Source organism: Poromitra crassiceps (genome assembly GCF_964638095.1).
Source record: "Poromitra crassiceps genome assembly, chromosome: 28".
NCBI lineage: Eukaryota > Metazoa > Chordata > Actinopteri > Beryciformes > Melamphaidae > Poromitra > Poromitra crassiceps.
The window spans coordinates 9,765,195-9,786,638 of NC_139651.1; the positions used below are offsets into that span (position 1 = coordinate 9,765,195).

Below are 21,444 nucleotides of genomic sequence, written 5' to 3' on the forward strand. Positions count from 1 at the left end.
GTATTAGCAGGTATAAAAACCATTGTGTAATCGTTACTGTAAAATTACTATTTTTAAATCAGGATAACTAAGCAATAGGATTTTTCTCTGCTCATTCTTCACACTTGCACAGAAAAATCAACAGTTCTGTTTTAGTAAAGACAGTTCTACAAAAATCAACTCTTAATGAAGGCTGCCCCTGATTTCCATTTTCTAGCATTGCACATGCTAAGTACAAACTGAGCTAAGCACCGCTGCTCAACTATGAAAAGGCCCCTTAGGATTCCGCTGCTAATTAAGCAGCAGCGTTTTTGAAAAGACCAAACCATTTAACTCGGTGCAAAATATTGGGGTTTGGGAGCATATTGGGTTTTTTTCATGATCTCTGCCTATTCCTCGCTCCCTCTGGAGCCTGATCTGATCTGGATTCAGCCCTGGAGACGACCTTCCTCCCTGCTAGACTGAATAGGGAAGCAGCCCAGATGTGCTGCTTGGGTATGCTGGCAAGATGTAACAGGTTTCACTCACTCACAGGGAGAGTTCCGGTAAGGACCTCTGACTGAATAATAATAACATATTTTTACACTTACATTTTTCATGTCATGTTCATTTTTCATTTCATTTAGCGGACACTGACTTGCATGGTGTGCAATAATAGAATAAGCATAATATCCAAGATCACCAATGGTACCGGCAATAGTAAGGAGAGCAAGAGTCAAAGCCAGTTTCATTGACAAGATCTCTGTGTTCCTATTGATAGTATTCTGTTACATCACCACACGGCCATTTTGGTAGGAAAACAACAGGTGATTGTGATCAATTAACAGGTGATTACAATCAAGAGACACTAGACTATTGTAGCGCCATATTGGTAGGAAAAAGGCTTGTGACATCATCGGAATGCTATGAATAGAATGATTTTCTACGACTGGTAAAAATACTGAAAATACGTTTTTTTTTAACAGCTTCAACTCTTTCCCTGCTTTCCAGAACGAATGCAAACGACAACATGAGAGTAACGAGGCATACAGCGGATATACAGTACATCCTTTTATTATCGCAAATATGCAAGAAAAATCAAATGGAGACACTGTAAATGAACACATGCCCTTTAATACCACAGTCTAATTGTTTTAAACACTTTAAATAATATACATTTGCACCTTAGTATACCCATTTGAAATGTTTTTTAATCCGTATGTACACAATGTTTGGAATCCTTTTCGTGAAGCGGACTAAGAGGTCCCTTAATAACACACGGGTTCTGTCAAACCCAGTCCTGATCATTCAATATACAACTGTACAACTGACCCGCCTCACAGGTGGTTTGGGCCACCAGTGCTGCCATGTTACCTGGCCCAACACTGACCGGGTGTGTGTGTGCGCGCGAGCGTGTCTATGAAGTGGCCAGTTGTGTGTGCGTTTGTACAGTACCATAAGCTAACTTGCCGCTTCAGTTGTAGGAGGCTTCGGTTGTCGGAGGCATCCCCTATTTTGTTTATCGCCGCCGCTGCTGCAGGGACACAGTCGTACCTTAACCGTAAAACCCATTTTGGTTTTGTTCTTTCTCTCGCTCGAATTTTGGAAGTGTTGTGCACCACGGTGCATTTATGTGTTTTGCGACTGAACTTCGTGAACCCGCGGGCCCTTTGAACGAACCTGTTGCAAAAACCCAACGGTTATGATTTCAAAGTACCTCTCTCTGCCTGTGTGCAATGACAAAATAATAATGCGCTCTTTCCTTTCCCCCTTTCATCAAGGACTAACTTTCATCAACGACTAACCCAGATGAGTGAAAAGCTGTGAACACGCCTCGTATCGACCGCATCAAAGGTTGACTGACTACCTTGGGATCGGCAGCAGAGGCTATAGGCATGGCTGTGTGTGTGTGTGTGTGTGTGTGTTGGGGGATGGAGAGGGGGAGGCAAGGTGTGTGTGTGTGTGTGTGTGGGGGGGGGGGGGGGTTTGTTTGGCTGGCTGTGGGCGTGGCCCAGCGAGTCATCGGGACAGGGGGGCGCTCTGAAGCATGGGGGGGGGGCACGGGGATGACACAGCAGCGGGGGGCACAACCCCCAGTCTCTGCTGGCACCGCTGAGCCAAGAGCCTGTGTGTGTTGTGTGTGTGTGTGTGTGGGGGGGGGGGGGGGGGCGATGGAGCGCTGTGAAGAGCCCGACGTCCCCTCAGCACATGAAAGGACTGGTTGACCATTCCCTTTGAGGCCACTGGGATGCAAAGGACGCGGGCCACGAGCAGGTCAGAACAAAGAGGGGCTTGATTGAGAGAGAGAGACCCCCCCCTCCAGTGGTGAGCCACTGGACCAGGAGCTACACTCCCCCCCCCCCCCCGCTTGTCTTTATCCCCCACGCTTTGACCTTGTGTTTAATCAGCGGGAGATCTTGGGGCAACGCAGAAGAAGAACTAGCGGCCATTTTTTTAATGAATATATTTTCGAGCGAGTTAATAAAAAAACAACCACAGCTTAGCGCAAAAACAAACTGCCAGCGCCCCACAAAGATCAGAACGGGCTTATTTTTTTAATCAGTCTTTTTGGAATGGAAGAAACAGCTTCTGTAAGTGACACATAAAGTACTGGACGATCTTGGCCTTTCTTGTTTCTGTCTTTGATGCGGAAACGTTGAAAATAGATGGATTAAATTCTGCCTTTACAGTTCTGTCTGCGTTCTGCGTGTTTCTCTCGGTCCCAAACTCGGTCCGAACGAAGGTACTGAGCTTCTCTCTCAATGAAAAACAAGTCAAGACGGGATGACTAGAGCGACTAATGCTGACGCCCTTCATAATGTTTTGAAAGTATTAAGATTGTTTCTAAAATAGTGTATAATTTCTCCGCTTCGCTTAACAACTGTAAAAAGAGACGTCTTTATGGTCGTACAATCAACAGAAATAGGCACCTCGTCTACAACACCTATTATTTCCTTGACAATTTTGGGAGCCGTTTTGTGAGTGAAATGTCTCCGAACCCCCTAAAACATGAACAGAAAAGCAGCTTGGTTTGGCACCGGGCGGTCACTGGGTTCAAACAGGTGTTTTGTGGGTACAGGGCAGGCAGCTCTGTCCAAAATGTATTAAGTGCAAAGAAACGTTATCAAGCATTTAGAGTACAACTCAGCGTTGAGATGTACTGGTAAACGTCAGCTTTTCCATGTTGGTCCTCAACTCATTAACATTCGAGTTCAAACAAAACTGCAATACAACTTAGAGCTTAATGCAATTTCAATCGGATTTTTTCTCATTTCAAACGAACGAACTTTCTTAAACTTCCGCTATACGGGAAAACATATCTGTTGTGCTCTTGTGGGAGTGAATCCGATCCGAGATATGTGTTGGAGCGAATATGGGAAATTCCAGAGCACGTTTTATGTGTGCTACACATTTGACTTTTAAACGATGCAGAAAAACATCCGGGTTCTCTTCCATTCCCGTTTTGAACAATGCGGGACTTTCCGGCTCTGCACGCCTTTTGCCGGCCTGATCGCTTTTAGCCACATAGCCCGCAGACGTGTGAGTTTCTGCTAGCTAAGAAGCAGCTCCCAAAGCTCTCAAAGCCTAACGAATACAACGTTCATACATCCTTCATATTGGAGAAAAAGGAAAAAAGACATAGAAAATAATCCTATTAATAATAATTGTTTACACCATGTCGTGATAAAAACAGCAAAAAGGAACAAGTAAGAACATACTTTAGAAACAACGATGAAAAAAAATAAACAATCAGTTTGGCAAACGACGCTGGTTCGGCGGGACGCCCCCCTTTCTGTAGTGAGGCCTGTGGGGGGGAGGTGAGGTGGGACAGGGGGTCTTTCGGGGATAGTGGGAGGGGGGATATGGGGGGGGGAGGGGGGGGTTGTTATGAGCTGCTCTCATTGGACAGTCCCTCTTCCCAGAGTGCGTCTCTAGTCCAGGGGCTCCTGTTTTATCCTGATGGGCGTGTTGATGGACAGACTCCGCCGGTCCTCGCGACACAGCACGTACTCGCTGAACTGGGAGGAGTCCACGCCGCCGCCGCAGGACGCCGCCACGCTGAAGCCCTTCTGGAAGAGACGCTCCAGAACCTGAGAGGAGAGCGAGGAGAGAGGGAGAGAGAGGCAAGAGAGGAGGTTAACAATGTATTATTATACAACGGGTGTAAACTGGGAGGTTTTATCGATAGAAGATGCTGGTTCCACTGATACATGTCTTTTCTTTTTTTTAAATGCAAGCACAATTTAGTTATTTTCTGCTTACAAATTAAATCTTTCTGCTTTCACAAATAGAATTGTTTCATCATCAACAACAACAGTATAGGAAACTTTGTTACAGAATCCAGCATTTTGATGATTCAAACATATATTTCTCAGATAATGGATAAGTATCGCGTTTCGATACCGAGCCCTGCCTATCCCGTTTTAATGACGATCGGATCCATCCATCCATCCATCCATCCACCATCACCTCCCTCCAATCACACGTTAGTGAGGAGGGAGCCGGACCGCAGGGCGCTCCGACATCACACCACCACTGCAATATTCATGGCGCCCACTCGCTGCTGATCTGAGGGCATGAGCTCAAAGGGACGAGGAGGAGAGTGGAGAGCCAGTTAGGTGTGTTAGAGGAGACGAGTGTGGAGCTAACGCACGGTGACCATTACCAGGGCTCCTCATTTGAGTAATGAGGCAAGGGTGAGAAGTGAGGTCTTGCGAGCGCGGAGGAGAGAGAGAGAGAGAGAGAGAGAGAGAGAACAACGTGCGGTGAATGAGGAGAGAGAGAGAGAACAACGTGCGGTGAACGAGGAGAGAGAGAGAGAGAGAGAGTCGGGGAGGGGATCGGCGTGAAGACGGAGCTGCGGGGGGAGAGACGGGGCGCAGCGAAGAGCTTTAATCACCGGGCATTGATACGCCACGCTGCCAGGTCTCCGACCAACGCACAAACACACGCGCGGACGCACGCACGCTCCGGCAACGCGCTCGCTCGCTCACCCCTCCTCCTCGTCTGGCGTCATCCTGCTGGGGTGTTTATTTGGGATGAGGGCGTGCAGCTAAATCCCAGCGCCGCGTGTTGACTTATTCCCCCGTCCTCTTAATGGAGTGTGCAAGTGTGCGTCGAAATGAAAGGTCTCGCCAAGGGCCAGATAACAGAGCCAGAGAGAAGTTCACGCAAAAGAGATCGGTTTCATCAGACAACCCACACAGACACACACAGACACACACACACACACACACACACACACACAGACAGACACACACAGACACACACACACACACACACAGACACACACACACACTTACAGTAGAGAGTGACCTGTCTAATTACAGGCGCGCGGGCCCCATTGGAGGGGCTAAAGTGGGGCGTTTAGGCCTCCAGGTCGAGGGCTGCAACCTCCCCTGTCTGGGGGATTAGCATACCACGGAGGAGCAGATAAATCACACACACGCGCGCGCGCGAGCACACACACATGCTCGGCGGACGTGTGCGTACACACACACACACACACACACACACACATAAACACACACACACAAACTGGTTGAGCAGACCTGAAAGTGCGACACCCCCGCCTCCCGATTAAACTAAAAATGTGGGGCAGCAGCAGCACTCTGTAACCAGGAAGGACCACTCGGATCACTTTACTCCTCCCCCTTCCTTCCTCTGGCCATACGACAACAACAAACTGCAATGTGTGTGTGTGTGTGTGTGTGTGTGTGTGTGTGTGAGAGAGAGAGAGAGAGAGAGAGAGAGAGAGAGAGAGGGGGTGGGCGGCGGCAGACAGCTGATGGTGAGGATGGCTAATTAAGAGACCTGCCGAAGCATCAAACGCTCCCAAATCCACGACAGACGATGGAAGAAGCCTAACGATGATGGAAATGATATTACACTCCCCTCTTTGATCATTGCATCACATTGCATCCCCCCCCCCCCCCCCCCCCGCCCCCCCCCCCCCCCCGCCCCCTCCATCATCTTATAACGCACGTGGGACTCTGTCATGTTCGGCGCTGAAATTTTGGTCACAGAGGAGAAACCGCCCGATCAATAAAGATAGTCTGCTTTTATCATTAGTGCCCGACAACACAAAAGACTTAAGGATATTATTATAGATAGTCGTAACTGATTCAAGGATACCGTAATGACTATAAGCGCTTGGAAGGAAGCCGTTGAAAAAAATAAAAAAAAATAAAATAAAATCACATCCAGTTTGACACAGTGGATTGATGCTAGAGGGGCATAAACAATACAATAATTAAGATGTATCCAAGCAAAAGTTTTCAATGTCCACGGGACGATGTCCTTAAAATGAATCCCGGCTGACGACGGGAAGTAACGCTGCCTCCCGCTGGTGACCCCGGGTGTTTCAACACGCCGGCTTATCTCTGCTCATTCATCATCCCGAGTGAAACTCTAACAAGACCCATTAGGCAGTGTGGGTCACAGCCGGGTCGCAGACGAGCAATCTGATTGGTTAAAGTCGTGTTCGTAATAACCATGCTGATAAAACTTTCTGTGAAATGGAATTAAGAGAATTAACAGCTGGTTAGCAGCAAATCCTCCTCGACTTCCTCCTGTTGAGTCTTCTGTATGAACACGTCTCTGAAGACAACTTTTCAGGGGAGGTGATGACACGTGCATTGATCGGCATTGAACCGGAGCACAGTGTCATATTGATGGCCAGCCACCGGGCGGCGCCGTGCACACCCACTCGCACGGCCTCTCCGGAGGCTCCGGGAGACACTTGCTCCTGTCTGGACGGAAACATGCTAACACAAAGCTGGTGGCAGACCCAAGCTGAGTCGCCTGCCTCGACCCCAAGCAAGCAGCAAAAGCTTTCTTTTCACCAGGTAACATCAAAATCAGAGATGGACAGGCTTGTTGCCTCCTCCTACATGATAGAGGAAATGTTGCCAGTTTCAACAGTAGAATGAAATCGCCATTTTTCAGAAACATATTGAGCAAAATACAGATGGCAGGGAAGGGACAGCCACCATCAGACAGGAAAGGTTTTGCAACCTACCTTATTACCATAGAGATTTGTGCTAATATATGGGCATATATGTAAGGTTTAATGTTGTATTGTTAACTGGCAAATTACGTGACAATGCATCTCAGGCGATGTTACGGAGTAACGCAAAAGTAATGTAACGAGTAGTGTAACAAATTACTTTCTCCAGGGAGTAATCAAGTAAAGTAGAAGTAGAAGTGTAATAAAAACTAAAAGAAGATTGTTATGCCTATTTCCACTTTTATTCAAATATAAATAACATTGCTGCCTCAAAATACACAAATGAAAGTTCAGTCTGTGCACATCCAAGGTTGGAACTCACCACCTCTCCCTCTGAAGGTAGCTGACATAGACAGGGAACCACGAGGGACTGCCACTGATGCTGTATTTCTCTGTGTATGACTTTTGAAGTGCCTGGCTATAGGTCAAAATCGGGAAAAGGCTATATTTTAGCATTTAGTCAATTTAGAAATAGTTAAGTAGACTGTTATGACAGATTAATTACTGGACTTCCAAACATCAATTTAGACTATAGATCACCTTTCTAAATTGATTAAAAGCAACAATACACAGTATAACAATTTCCTGGTTTCAGCTTCACTATTTATATAATTCATGCTAATTTCCAGTTTTGGAAATTAATTAGCTCATTATGGTAATTGGCTAACTATTAGTTCATGATTAGTTTACTAGTAACTACTACATTATTTGTGTACCTTATTGTAAAGTGTTACCGTTACATTTACTGTATTACAAATCTATTTTGATGTGGCATTAGCGGGATAACATTGATGAATAACCTTGATTGATCCAGATGCATTGCCTTCAAATACAGTGTTGTAAGAAGCTGTTAAAAGCCACTTCTCATTCTGCTCATTCTGTTTCTCTTCCCTACCCTTGAACTACACTCCCATTGGCTGTTTAGCCTTGAGCTAGACTCCCATTGGCTGTTTAGCCTTGAGCTAGACTCCCATTGGCTGTTGCCAGGCTCAGCTTGCACTCTGGGTGAGTTTTGGATGGCTACCGGAGACCGACCGGACTCGGCCCAAACAAATCAACCATGTTTTTGTTTGGTCAGGCTCCGACTGGTCTGCAGTCATCAGGAAGCCAAAGCCTCCAGTCTTTAGCCTGTTTACATGATGAGGATAACCTACACCAGTGATACTTAACTTGCGGCCCGCGGGGCGCCCCCTGTGTGACCCGCGATGGAATTGCACTTTTTTTTTTTTTTTTTTTACAGTGCACCTGAACGCAACATGCAAGATACCCGCTGAATAAGTGTCCAAATGTTCATGTCATTCTGGCCAATACTCCACTTCTGTTATAGCATTTCAGTCTGGAATATGGAATATCTTTCAATAATCTATGAGTTAGCGGCTAAATTGTCAAATACCGCCATCTGCTCGCTACCCAGGCACTTATGTACTTAACATAACTAACTATCCGGTGTGCACAACATTGTCAGACTAAACTCCGGCTGACACCCCAAAAACCTACAATCCGCTACAGAAAAATGTATATTGTTTGTTTATTAGCTGGCCCCTGGCCTTCTATCATTTCGCGAAAGTGGCCCCCCGGGCAGAGCAAGTTGAGTATCCCTGACCTACACGATCATCGTGGCCCCCCCACCCACTCCCAGACCTGTCACCCCCGACAGTCGCCAAGAATCGGTGCAACGATCATCTAGTCTAGCGCGACCTACCCTCGACCCTGGCAGTGTTTCAACGCCTCGCTCTACTCATCGAGCGACAGAGCAGCACGAGTTGAGGAGTTTGTGTTTGTGTGTGTGGTCTACTCTGTGCCACCCGCTCCACGATTGATGGAGTGGCGACGTTGACGTGTAAGAGAGCCGTGTTGCGTTCGCTGCCCGGGCAGCAGCGGTGGTGGCGGTGGCGGTGGGGGGACAGCGGGCCTGTTCTCCGCTTGTCACAGTGATGAAGGACGGATCGGCGCCGGCTCGATCCGAGTCGTCCATCACGCTGATGTATGGAGCGAGCGGCGGGCCCTGTGTACACCTCTGTGGCTGTTTGGCTAAATGTTTTTTCCCCCGCGCGCTAAGTGCCTTTACGCTGCTGCTCACGAGTTCTTCGGTCTCCACTGGCTCCACATCACAGCACAGCTGCTTTGCATTAGTCCCTGAATTCCTTTCATGACGATCACGGAGGAATCACTCGCCAAGTAGTCCATGGGCCAAGGCTGAAATTTTGACATATCGGTACCACCTGAGGTGACCGCACGATTTTGTTATTTTTGTCTTCCTACATGTCTCTAGTTTATATTTTGGTATGATAACCCTTCCGATTTGGTAGCTTAAGGATAGTTATCACTCTGTAAACAAACCTACCCCCAAAAAATGACAAAACCCTGATTTCATCATATCTCCTGAACCACACATGATAACGCAAAAAATGTGATGTCTACCCCTATGTTTTCATGGTCAGGGATTACAATGACACCCTAGACAACATCATAAACTGTTCACATGAATAGTTAATGGTGAATTCAGTGGTGTTTTGGTGAATTCAGTGGTGTTTTGAGAAGGATACAATGCAATTAGTCCATGGGCCAATGGTGAAATCGGTACCACCTAAGGGGACCGCGCAATTTTTTTTATTTTTGTCTTCCTATATGTCTCTAGTTTATGTTTTGGTATGATAACCCTGCCAATCTGGTAGCTTATTGATAGTTATCACTCTGTAAAAAACCTTCTTCCATATAAATGACAAAACCCTGATTTCTGTGTATTAGTCCAGATGATATGTGAAAATCATGTTCACTTTTTCATAAATGCATGAAACTTGGTATGCATATAGTTTGGGGCCCCGTAAATCTTCTGAAATTAAGCCATCACAAAAATGCCTCGTGGTGGCCATTTTGATTCTGCCATAAGTGAATTATGTAGTTTGCATCATATCTCCTGAACCACACATGATAAGACAGAAAAGGTGATGTCTATCCCAATGTTTTCATGGTATAGGATTACAATGATACCATATAGAACATCATAAACTGTTAAAGTAACTAATCAATGGTAAATTTAATGACGTGAGAAGTTAATCACAGTTTCTGATAACTGATGCTATAACCTCAATTCCATGACCACTCTCTTGCTAACATTTTTTGATGAGTAATTTTACTTCTATGGGCCTTTTGTTAAAATAGCCCCCAGGCCCCTCCCAAACATCCTGCGACTTTCTGCCAGACGGCCAAATCCAAGATGGCCACTGGTACAATCTTGAAAAATTTACTTTTGAACCAGAGCACCTAGAATAATGTATGAAGACACTTTTCGGTGTAAGTCAACCACAAAGAATCTGATTCTGACATCAGTTTTACATTCTGACATAATTTTGACCCAGAATTCCAAGATGGCTGCCATCCAGTAGCGTGAAAACTTAACTTTTGAATGGCAACATATACGTATGTGGTAAAGATACAATTGGGAGTGCTGCATTGGGTCAAGAAGACATCAATATAGGTTAGCAGAGTAAAAATCAGGTGCTCTTCCAGGATGGGGCATATATAGATAGAAGATAAAAAAGAGGTAGCTGTCCAGTGTGGTTGCAGGAAGTTCCCCAGGTGTTGAAAGCAGCAGAGGAAGACATCCGAGGCACTCAGAATAAAGGATTTTTAATATAATTCAGAGTGCCTCGGATGTCTTCCTCTGCTGCTTTCAACACCTGGGGAACGTCCTGCAACCACACTGGATAGCTACCTCTTTTTTATCTTGTATATACGTATGTGGTGTTTGGGGTTTACCATTTTTAGAGTAAGGACGGAGATTAACAATGGTGAATTATAGCTATTTTAATTGCAAATCCATGCCTACCAAACATGGTTTAGTAATGACAATTATTGTGTTTTGAGGGTAATTTCATAATTATGTTAGTCTCGCTGGCCAGCCTCCCCTCCCTACCGGGAGAGGAGTCTGGCGCCACGGAAACAGGCAACTGGGATAAGCCCTCCCCTGCTCTACAGCTGCTCTCCCATTGGAGCGACTGTTTCAGTGGCTGCTGGATGTCTGCTCCCGGCTTATTACAAACTCTGTCATTGGCTCCGACCACGTCAATCAGGGCAGCTTCTGCTCCCTCCTCCCTGTGTGTCGCTGTAAATAGTGCCCTGCTGCCTCAGTGAAAACAACAATGCTAACTAGCTAGCAAGCTAACGGCAGAAACCGACACGCTAGCTCGTTGCTACATGCTGAAAAGGGCAAGTTGGATTGTTGGAAACTATTTTCCAAGGGCACTGCCGCTAAGCGCCGCCCATCTCAATCCCACTATGGAGACCTGCGTGGGAGGGGAGGCAGGCCAGCGAGACTATGGGATAGGTGAAGGTGAATAGCCTATGTCCATTGTCCAACAAGTTTTCTAAATTAATTTCCCTCTTTGCGATGTGATAAAAGTTTCTCAGTGAGTTATAGTTGATTGCCTCACTGAATTATCTGCTAATATCCAATTTTAGCAACAGAATTTGATGTCCTGGCGTGGCACGTCCCTGTGTAATGACATATCCAAAAGGAATTTTACTCTGCGCTGTGCTGCACAGCATAGAGATTATGGTGCGCTCAAGCGCAGCGGGGTATTTAGCGCGTAAGAGGTGCTTTTTTTTTTGGCGCGTAAGAGGTGCTGCCCCGTATTCTGCGCAGAAACGCCTGATTGTGGCACGCCTATGTCCAGTAAAAATTATAACAGGCATGCGCTTGTGCACGCCCCCAATTTGCATTGCGCGCGGCGTACCGCTTTTGCGAAGATAGGGCCCCCGGGACTTGCAAGAATCTGGTCAACTTCTCCTCTCCTGCAGCATGGGCTGATTTTAAGTCTGCAATGAGTTCATCAGAGAGGCAGGCAGACTGTAAGGTGCGGAGGGTTGGGGAGGCCAGGTCAAACGGGAAGGAGTTGAACTCATGCATGCAGGCATGGCTCAAAATGGATGCGAAAAGGTGCAAACACACCAGATGCTGAAGTGACGAAGCATCTGGAAGCGCAGCCAGTTTCATTTTGGCGCACTTGTTAGCACATTAGACCGTTCAGTCAGACCAGCCGTGATGCGGCCGGCTCGCCCCATGCAGAGATTGTTTCGGCGTCTGATCTATTTTTGTGTGAGACCCGCGAGTGATTGTGTGAAGCCAGATAGGAAGTCAGTACAAGTTGTCACCGGCGCGGAGCAAAGCAATGCGTCTGGTGTGAAGGGCCAGGGTCCTGCTCGAGCTGAATTTACACACAGCGGCACTTTGCGTCAGCATCACAATCATCTTCCACCCTCCTCCCTGCATGCATGCTCCAACCCACTCTGACTGACTGGTGGCGACCATTTATGGATTTCGTTTCCACTCCCTCCGTGTCGAATCTGTCTATCTCAAATGCCTGTGCCACTGTGAAACAACAACATCAACAATGCTAGCTCATTGCTACATGCTGAAAACGGTTGGATCTGGATTGTGCAATAAAGCAGGCCTGCTTGATACTTTTGGTGGATAGTTGTAAAGGTGAACAGAGCCTTTTTCAACTATACCAGGGTGGAGGTATTAGCAGCCAGACTCTGCCATTGTAGGGAGGGTGTCTGGCAAGCGAGACTACCCGGGGAGGAACTCAAGGTAGGAGCTGCTGAGATGGAGTGGAGCACTCCAAGGCAGTGATTGACCTGGTTGTGGTCAACTTGTAAACCTCCACGAGTTGCTGGAACATTGTGTTTTTGATGAATGTGTGGCCTTATTCAACTCCAACATCACATACAGGAAGACGCAGAAGAGCAAGCGCATCTAGGAGCTCTATCTCCAATCTGTAGGGCTGCAAGAACCCTACATCACTCTCGTTGACATGGGCATGATCTAGAGGATGGCAACTCCATCAGCAAGAGATCGGCAGACACAAGATGGCACCCCATACAAGTGGTCGGACTATGTCCACAAGGTGTCATCCATCATCCTTGCCCGCCATGGTGATGTTGACATATCATCTGTGTGATTGACCGGTATGACACAGCATACGTGGCTAAAAATTATGAGCGGAATCTGATGATTCAGAATCTATAGCTACAGCTAATAAAAAGAGCTTATTTTAGTTATCTTGTCATACATTCATTAAATATTTTAATGCAAGAAATCCTGGGGGTAGTTGGTACAGCAGTACCAAGGTAAAATGGGTGTTGACATTAACATCTTTTCAGTGAACATAATTCTGAAATGATTCCCAAAACATCCACCATTGTTAATCTCCTTCCTTGTGGTAAACCCCAAACGCACAGTATACCTTTCCATTCAAAAGTTACATTTCCACAATACTGGATGGCAGCCATCTTGGAATTCTGGGTCAAAACTATGCCATAATGTCAAACTGATGTCAGAATCGGATTCCTCGTGGTTGACTTACACCGAAAAGTGTCTTCATACATTATTCTATGTGCTCTGTGTCAAAAGTCAATTTTTTAACATGGCGCCAGTGGCCATCTTGGATTTGGCCATCTGGCAAGGAACATCCCAGGATCTTTAGGAGGGACCTGGGCGCTATTTTAACAAAAGGTCTATATAAGTCAAATCACTCATCAAAACATCTTAGCCAGAGAATGGTCATGGCTTTGAAGTTATAGCATCGGTTATCAGATACTGTCATTTCCTTCTCACAACGTCATCAAATTCACCATTGATTAGTCACTTTAACAGTTTATGATGTTCTATATGGTATCATTGTAATCCTTGACCATGAAAACATTGGGATGGACATCTCCTTTCCAGTGTTAGCATGTGTGGTTCAGGAGATATGATGCAAACTACATAATTTGCTTATGGCAGAATTAAAATGGCCGCCACAAGGCATTTTTGCGATGGCTCAATTTCTGAAACTGTACAGGGCCCCAAACTATAAGCGTACCAAGTTTCATGCTTTTACGAAAAAGGGAACATCATTTTCACATATCATCTGGACTAATACACAGAAATCAGGGTTTTGTCATTTATATGGGGGTATGTTTGTTTACAGAGTGATAACTATCCTTAAGCTACCAAATCGGCAGGGTTATCATACCAAAATATAAACTAGAGACATGTAGGAAGACAAAAATAACAAAATCGTGCGGTCACCTCAGGTGGTACCGATTTTTGCCTTGGCCCATGTGGGGTTTGTTTATTCTCACTGTCTGACATTTGAATACTCCGGGCAGACGTAGGGACGACTGTAGAAGGGGCCAAATTAATATCATACTGTGATCATTTCCTCTTATGATATTCTATCCATACACTGATGATATCAATATCAATACGCCCATTGTTGTTAACACTTCAACCTAATAGAAGATAGCATAATGACGTACTGTAATGGATGTTTTTTTTAAACAAAATGAAAACAAAGAGCCTAGAAATGTAATCCATGCATCCATTAAGTCAGATGTTTCAGAGATCATAACATTTTGCTACCCTTAGTCCTTAGGACCCTTATGTTAGCCTTTAATAGCACTCAAGTAATGAAAAACTAAATAATAAATTGCAAAACATTGCAGTCTCAAATCGCTATGCTTTAGTGTACAGTAAGGCTTCAAGAAATGTCATGTTATCTCATTGTGGCCTAAGTATCGCGGCTAGCTTAGCCCTGAGAGAAGCAAGATGGCTAGCTTAGCCCTGAGAGAAACAAGATGGCTACCTTAGCCCTGAGAGAAACAAGATGGCTACCTTAGCCCTGACAGAAACAAGATGGCTACCTTAGCCCTGACAGAAACAAGATGGCTAGCTTAGCCCTGACAGAAACAAGATGGCTAGCTTAGCCCTGACAGAAACAAGATGGCTAGCTTAGCCCTGACAGAAACAAGATGGCTAGCTTAGCCCTGACAGAAACAAGATGGCTACCTTAGCCCTGACAGAAACAAGATGGCTACCTTAGCCCTGACAGAAACAAGATGGCTACCTTAGCCCTGACAGAAACAAGATGGCTAGCTTAGCCCTGACAGAAACAAGATGGCTAGCTTAGCCCTGACAGAAACAAGATGGCTAGCTTAGCCCTGACAGAAACAAGATGGCTAGCTTAGCCTTGACAGAAACAAGATGGCTACCTTAGCCCTGACAGAAACAAGATGGCTAGCTTAGCCTTGACAGAAACAAGATGGCTACCTTAGCCCTGACAGAAACAAGATGGCTAGCTTAGCCTTGACAGAAACAAGATGGCTACCTTAGCCTTGACAGAAACAAGACGGCTACCTTAGCCCTGACAGAAACAAGACGGCTAGCTTAGCCCTGACACAAAACAAGATGGCTAGCTTAGCCTTGACAGAAACAAGATGGCTACCTTAGCCCTGACAGAAACAAGACGGCTAGCTTAGCCCTGACAGAAACAAGATGGCTACCTTAGCCCTGACAGAAACAAGATGGCTAGCTTAGCCCTGACAGAAACAAGATGGCTAGCTTAGCCCTGACAGAAACAAGATGGCTAGCTTAGCCCTGACAGAAACAAGATGGCTACCTTAGCCCTGACAGAAACAAGATGGCTACCTTAGCCCTGACAGAAACAAGATGGCTACCTTAGCCCTGACAGAAACAAGATGGCTAGCTTAGCCCTGACAGAAACAAGATGGCTAGCTTAGCCCTGACAGAAACAAGATGGCTAGCTTAGCCCTGACAGAAACAAGATGGCTAGCTTAGCCTTGACAGAAACAAGATGGCTACCTTAGCCCTGACAGAAACAAGATGGCTAGCTTAGCCTTGACAGAAACAAGATGGCTACCTTAGCCCTGACAGAAACAAGATGGCTAGCTTAGCCTTGACAGAAACAAGATGGCTACCTTAGCCTTGACAGAAACAAGACGGCTACCTTAGCCCTGACAGAAACAAGACGGCTAGCTTAGCCCTGACACAAAACAAGATGGCTAGCTTAGCCTTGACAGAAACAAGATGGCTACCTTAGCCCTGACAGAAACAAGACGGCTAGCTTAGCCCTGACAGAAACAAGATGGCTACCTTAGCCCTGACAGAAACAAGATGGCTAGCTTAGCCCTGACAGAAACAAGATGGCTAGCTTAGCCCTGACAGAAACAAGATGGCTACCTTAGCCCTGACAGAAACAAGACAGCTAGCTTAGCCCTGACAGAAACAAGATACCTACCTTAGCCCTGACAGAAACAAGATGGCTACCTTAGCCCTGACAGAAACAAGATGGCTACCTTAGCCCTGACAGAAACAAGATACCTACCTTAGCCCTGACAGAAACAAGATGGCTAACTTAGCCCTGACAGAAACAAGATGGCTACCTTAGCCCTGACAGAAACAAGACGGCTAGCTTAGCCCTGACAGAAACAAGATGGCTACCTTAGCCCTGACAGAAACAAGATGGCTAGCTTAGCCCTGACAGAAACAAGATGGCTACCTTAGCCCTGACAGAAACAAGATGGCTAACTTAGCCCTGACAGAAACAAGATGGCTACCTTAGCCCTGACAGAAACAAGATGGCTAGCTTAGCCCTGACAGAAACAAGATACCTACCTTAGCCCTGACAGAAACAAGATGGCTAACTTAGCCCTGACAGAAACAAGATGGCTACCTTAGCCCTGACAGAAACAAGACGGCTAGCTTAGCCCTGACAGAAACAAGATGGCTACCTTAGCCCTGACAGAAACAAGATGGCTAGCTTAGCCCTGACAGAAACAAGATGGCTACCTTAGCCCTGACAGAAACAAGATGGCTAGCTTAGCCCTGACAGAAGCAAGATGGCTAGCTTAGCCCTGACAGAAACAAGACGGCTAGCTTAGCCCTGACAGAAACAAGACGGCTACCTTAGCCCTGACAGAAACAAGATGGCTACCTTAGCCCTGACAGAAACAAGATGGCTAGCTTAGCCCTGACAGAAACAAGATGGCTACCTTAGCCCTGACAGAAACAAGACGGCTACCTTAGCCCTGACAGAAACAAGATGGCTACCTTAGCCCTGACAGAAGCAAGATGGCTAGCTTAGCCCTGACAGAAACAAGATGGCTAGCTTAGCCCTGACAGAAACAAGATGGCTAGCTTAGCCCTGACAGAAACAAGACGGCTACCTTAGCCCTGACAGAAACAAGACGGCTACCTTAGCCCTGACAGAAGCAAGATGGCTACCTTAGCCCTGACAGAAACAAGATGGCTACCTTAGCCCTGACAGAAACAAGATGGCTACCTTAGCCCTGACAGAAACAAGACGGCTAACTTAGCCCTGACAGAAACAAGATGGCTACCTTAGCCCTGACAGAAACAAGATGGCTACCTTAGCCCTGACAGAAACAAGACGGCTAGCTTAGCCCTGACAGAAGCAAGACGGCTAGCTTAGCCCTGACAGAAGCAAGATGGCTAACAGCCCTGACAGAAACAAGACGGCTAGCTTAGCCCTGACAGAAGCAAGATGGCTAGCTTAGCCCTGACAGAAACAAGATGGCTAGCTTAGCCCTGACAGAAACAAGATGGCTACCTTAGCCCTGACAGAAACAAGATGGCTAGCTTAGCCCTGACAGAAACAAGACGGCTAGCTTAGCCCTGACAGAAACAAGATGGCTAGCTTAGCCCTGACAGAAACAAGATGGCTAACTTAGCCCTGACAGAAGCAAGACGGCTAGCTTAGCCCTGACAGAAACAAGATGGCTGTCTCTGCTCTAGCGACGTGCCTAAAGGGATCTATTGAAAATAGCCTGCATTTAAAGGTTGCCTCATAATGTTCTGCGTTCTTGTTGAGACCCCATCGGACAAAAATTCTAAACAAAAGCACCCAGACAGCACTGCATCTCTCTACCATCTGTCCCGTTCCCTCTCTCTCTCTCTCATTCCTTCTCTCCTCATCCCTCTCTCCATCTCTCTCCCTCCCTCCCTCCCTCTCTCTCTCTCATTCCTCCTCTCCTCGCCCCTCCTCTGCGGGGCAGGGTGTGGCTGTGTTGTGCGTTTCCCCTGGGTTGGTGGGGTCCAGGACTGAAATCAGATCACAGGGCTCATTGTCTGGCGGGTAAGACGAGGATTATTTTCCTAACCTTCTCATACCTTCACGCAACAATGAGAGAGGACAGGATGAGTAAGTTGTTTAGAAAAATCTCCACTTACACCAGAGAACACCTCCATCTGGTCCCTATGTCCTCATCTACATCGACCCAATGAGCCGGGCCCTGCACTGCCTGTGAAATGTGCGTGTGTGTGTGTGTATATAGAATTGCATGTTTAAGCATTTGCTGTCTATCTGAACAGAATGTGTGTGTGTCTTAAAGGGGCCTGAGCCTGAGAGAAACACAGGAGTGCCATATTGTCAGACAAAAGGCCTTAATACTGCCCTACTGCGTCCTCCTTTCATGAATGGGGCATCGCTAACAGGAAGCCCCGAAGAGCCGACTACTCCCCTTTCTCTAGGCACCGGATCCTTCACGCGCTGAATAGAGGACTTCAGTTCACCTTGCCTTCAGAAGAACAAGTCTTAATAAGCACCAGCAGCACACACAAAAAAGAGAAAAGAGAAAAAAAGAAGTCCTCCCAGACCGTGGTAAGTCTGATGCGCTCACAACCCATAACCAGTCTGGCTGGTAAACAGAGTGCGAAACTGTTGTGTTAGTTGATGCGGCCAATTAATTATATCGCAAGTCATTTAAAAATCTATAAAAGAAGTATAAACCGGTTTAGGCTGTTTGAGAAATTGTAAGTATGGTATTAAAAAATGCAATACGTGTATTTCAATCGCCTTGAGCGCTGTTATATTGGAGTCGTTTTTTTTTTTTTTAAAGGAGCTGTGTCTTAAAAAGGAGTAAAGAGTAAATTATGCATATCATCCCTCCCCTTTTCAAATTCCTCTTATTCGTTTTTTTTCCGCAAGACAACATGGCCGCAGTCCACACGTGCCTCGTCCCAGGCGCTCGGCTCTCTCCTCCCTGGAGGTGGTCTCTCACATGGCCGGCGGGAGGGAGGTGGAGGTGTCGGAGCAAGCTAGCCTGCCTGGGAGAGCCGCACTCTGGGTGTTGGAGGGGAGGGGGGGCGTATTGACCTGCACATTGGCTGTGGTGGGCACTGAGGTGTGGGACCCCGAGTCTGTGGAGTGAGGACGTTATGTTTCCCCCATCCTCCCTTTCATATGGACCTCTCTGGGTAAAACAACGGCAAAGACTACTTTTCATTTTATTTTGTTAAGCTATCTATTTAAGGCACTTCTGCTTTGCTAGACAGTTTGGTTAGCTCTCTCTCTCTCTCTCTACATATATATATATATATATATGTATATAATACATATATATATATGCATTGGGTCTGATTTCGTGTTTTGTGAAAATTGTCCTCTGCCATGATGTACATGTCGTAGGTTGAGGTTTCATTACTGTAAAGGCATGTTAAAACTCAACTCTCTCTCTCTCTCTCTCTCTCTCTCTCTCTCTCTCTCTCTCTCTATATATATATATATATATATATATATATATATATTATATACATGTATATATATATATATATATAAATATAAATATATACTGTAGACATATACATATATATCTCAGCGGGATTAGCTGGTAGCAAATGCAGTGCTAGCCTATATGTACAATAACAAGCTAATCTAATAATGACAAGGCACTCTCGTCTCCGAGGTGGCGACATGCAGACAGGCTACAGGGCCACAAATCATCCTGACTGACTTTACAGCGAAGCTTCAAGGTGGAGTCTGTGGTCTGCGGCTAACTTCACACAGAGTTCCTATACATTTTCCATTTCAAAATTCCATACTTTTCCAGACTCAAATTTCCACAATTCTCTGTCAGACCATATTTGACGTCTGAGCATACAAGGGTGTCACTTTGTGTTGAGGTTGAGGGTTGGAGCCATGGCACTGCCACTTCTGCTGTGTTTCTCTCCTCTGTTGTTGTTGGCAATTTGAGCAAAGATGCGTTTTGATGGATTTTTGGGGGGGAAAGACGACATGAGTATGAAAGACAATGAGTTTTGGCCTGTCAGATGTGACTGGGGAGGGCATTCCAGAGGGAGGGGCGGGTGCAGCAAGGCACACAAACTGATTTCACCAAGTAACAGTTGTTCCTGGACCAACATTTCTTCCTAGTATGGGCTGGGAAAACCCCGCCCCCGAACTCATTTGATTGGTCGCCACAATTGCTTCTTCCTGAAAATGTGCGACAAGTAAAAAAGATGTGGTTAAGATTAGGGTTTTCTTATCTAACCACGACCAGACCCAAACCCTAACCCTAACCACATTGTTGTACTTGCCTAAACCTGATGTGTGGTTTGACCGGGAGTTGAACCCCATTCATCAGATTGCAAGGCTTGCACCTTATTCATTAAGCTGCACCGTCCATAACCATAATCTTAACCAATTTCTGTTTACTTGCTGCACGTTTTCAGGAAGAAGTAATTGCGGCGACCAATCAAATGAGTTCGGGGGCGGGGTTTTCCTGGCCCATACTAGGAATATGTTGGTCCAGGCACAACTGTTACTTGGCCAAAGCAGATCATGCATATGGCTGTCAGAGCCCCCCCCCTCATCACAGCTTTAGAAAAGAGATCTCTGTGATGCTTCTCAAAGTGCATATAAATGTTATGATCATATTCAGCCAGACAGTGACATGGAGATTTAGAATGGTGAGCATTTATTGTTATTTTGTACTCGGGTGGCCTGGCCTTTTTGGGAAGCATCACAGGTATCTCTTTACCAAAGCTGTGACAGGGGGGCCTCTGACAGGGCCTTGCTGCAGCCGCCCCCTCCCTCTGGAATGCCCTCCCCAGTCACATCTGACACTGAAATGCCAAAACTCATTGTCTTTCATACTTATATTGTCATCTTTCCAAAAAAAAGCCTTCAAAATCCACCTTTTCAGTGTTGCTTTTGACGTATAATCTTTTTTTCTATTTTCTATTCTATTTCTATTTGTCTATTTTTTATCTATTTGATCTTATTTTAAAGTTGTTTCATGCTGTGTTTGTAAAGTATCTTTGAGCACGGTCAAAAGCAACAGTGAAACAGTGAAGCGCTATATAATATAAATGTACATTACATTAACATAATATACACCATTACTAAACATATAATACAATAGACCAGGTCCCACCCTGGCTCCAGGGGAGACGGAATCAAACCTGTCAAACTCTGGCTCCCACTTCTCCATGTGGTCGTCTATTCCTTCACACCACCAGCTCCCATTCACACTCACAGCTATTCTCTGGGCGCTTTTGTCTCTTTCCTCTGGCTGTAACCATTCAAAACTGACTGAGGCTCGAACCCACGACCTCAAAAGTGACTGAGGCTTGAACCCATGACCTCAAAACTGACTGAGGCTCGAACCCATGACCTCAAAAGTGACTGAGGCTTGAACCCACGACCTCAAAAGTGACTGAGGCTCAAACCCACAAACTGCTAAACCGCAAGCCAACTCACTGAGCCACTGGGTTGAAGCAGGTTGAGTTGAATCAGTAGGCTACTTCAAATTTTACGTTTTTTTTTTTTTACACAATTAACTGTACTTCTACTGTAAGAAAGTAACCTCACAGATGGGACTGATGCTATACA

The 21,444-nt window shown here is 45.9% G+C and overlaps 1 protein-coding gene across 3 annotated transcripts in view; it reads right to left on the minus strand.

Annotated features, from left to right (window-relative positions):
• Window positions 1-1,027: 1,027 nt before the first annotated feature.
• The window catches only part of kctd15b (potassium channel tetramerization domain containing 15b), a gene marked incomplete at its 5' end in the record, with an annotated part of 43,799 nt that continues 23,382 nt past the window's right edge, over window positions 1,028-21,444 (minus strand). For all 3 annotated transcript variants that reach the window (XM_083662060.1, XM_083662059.1, XM_083662058.1), the window contains one exon: window positions 1,028-4,049. In XM_083662060.1, coding sequence (XP_083518186.1) covers window positions 3,891-4,049 — 159 coding nt within the window. In that variant the 3' untranslated portion in view covers window positions 1,028-3,890. The remainder of the gene's footprint in view (window positions 4,050-21,444) is intronic.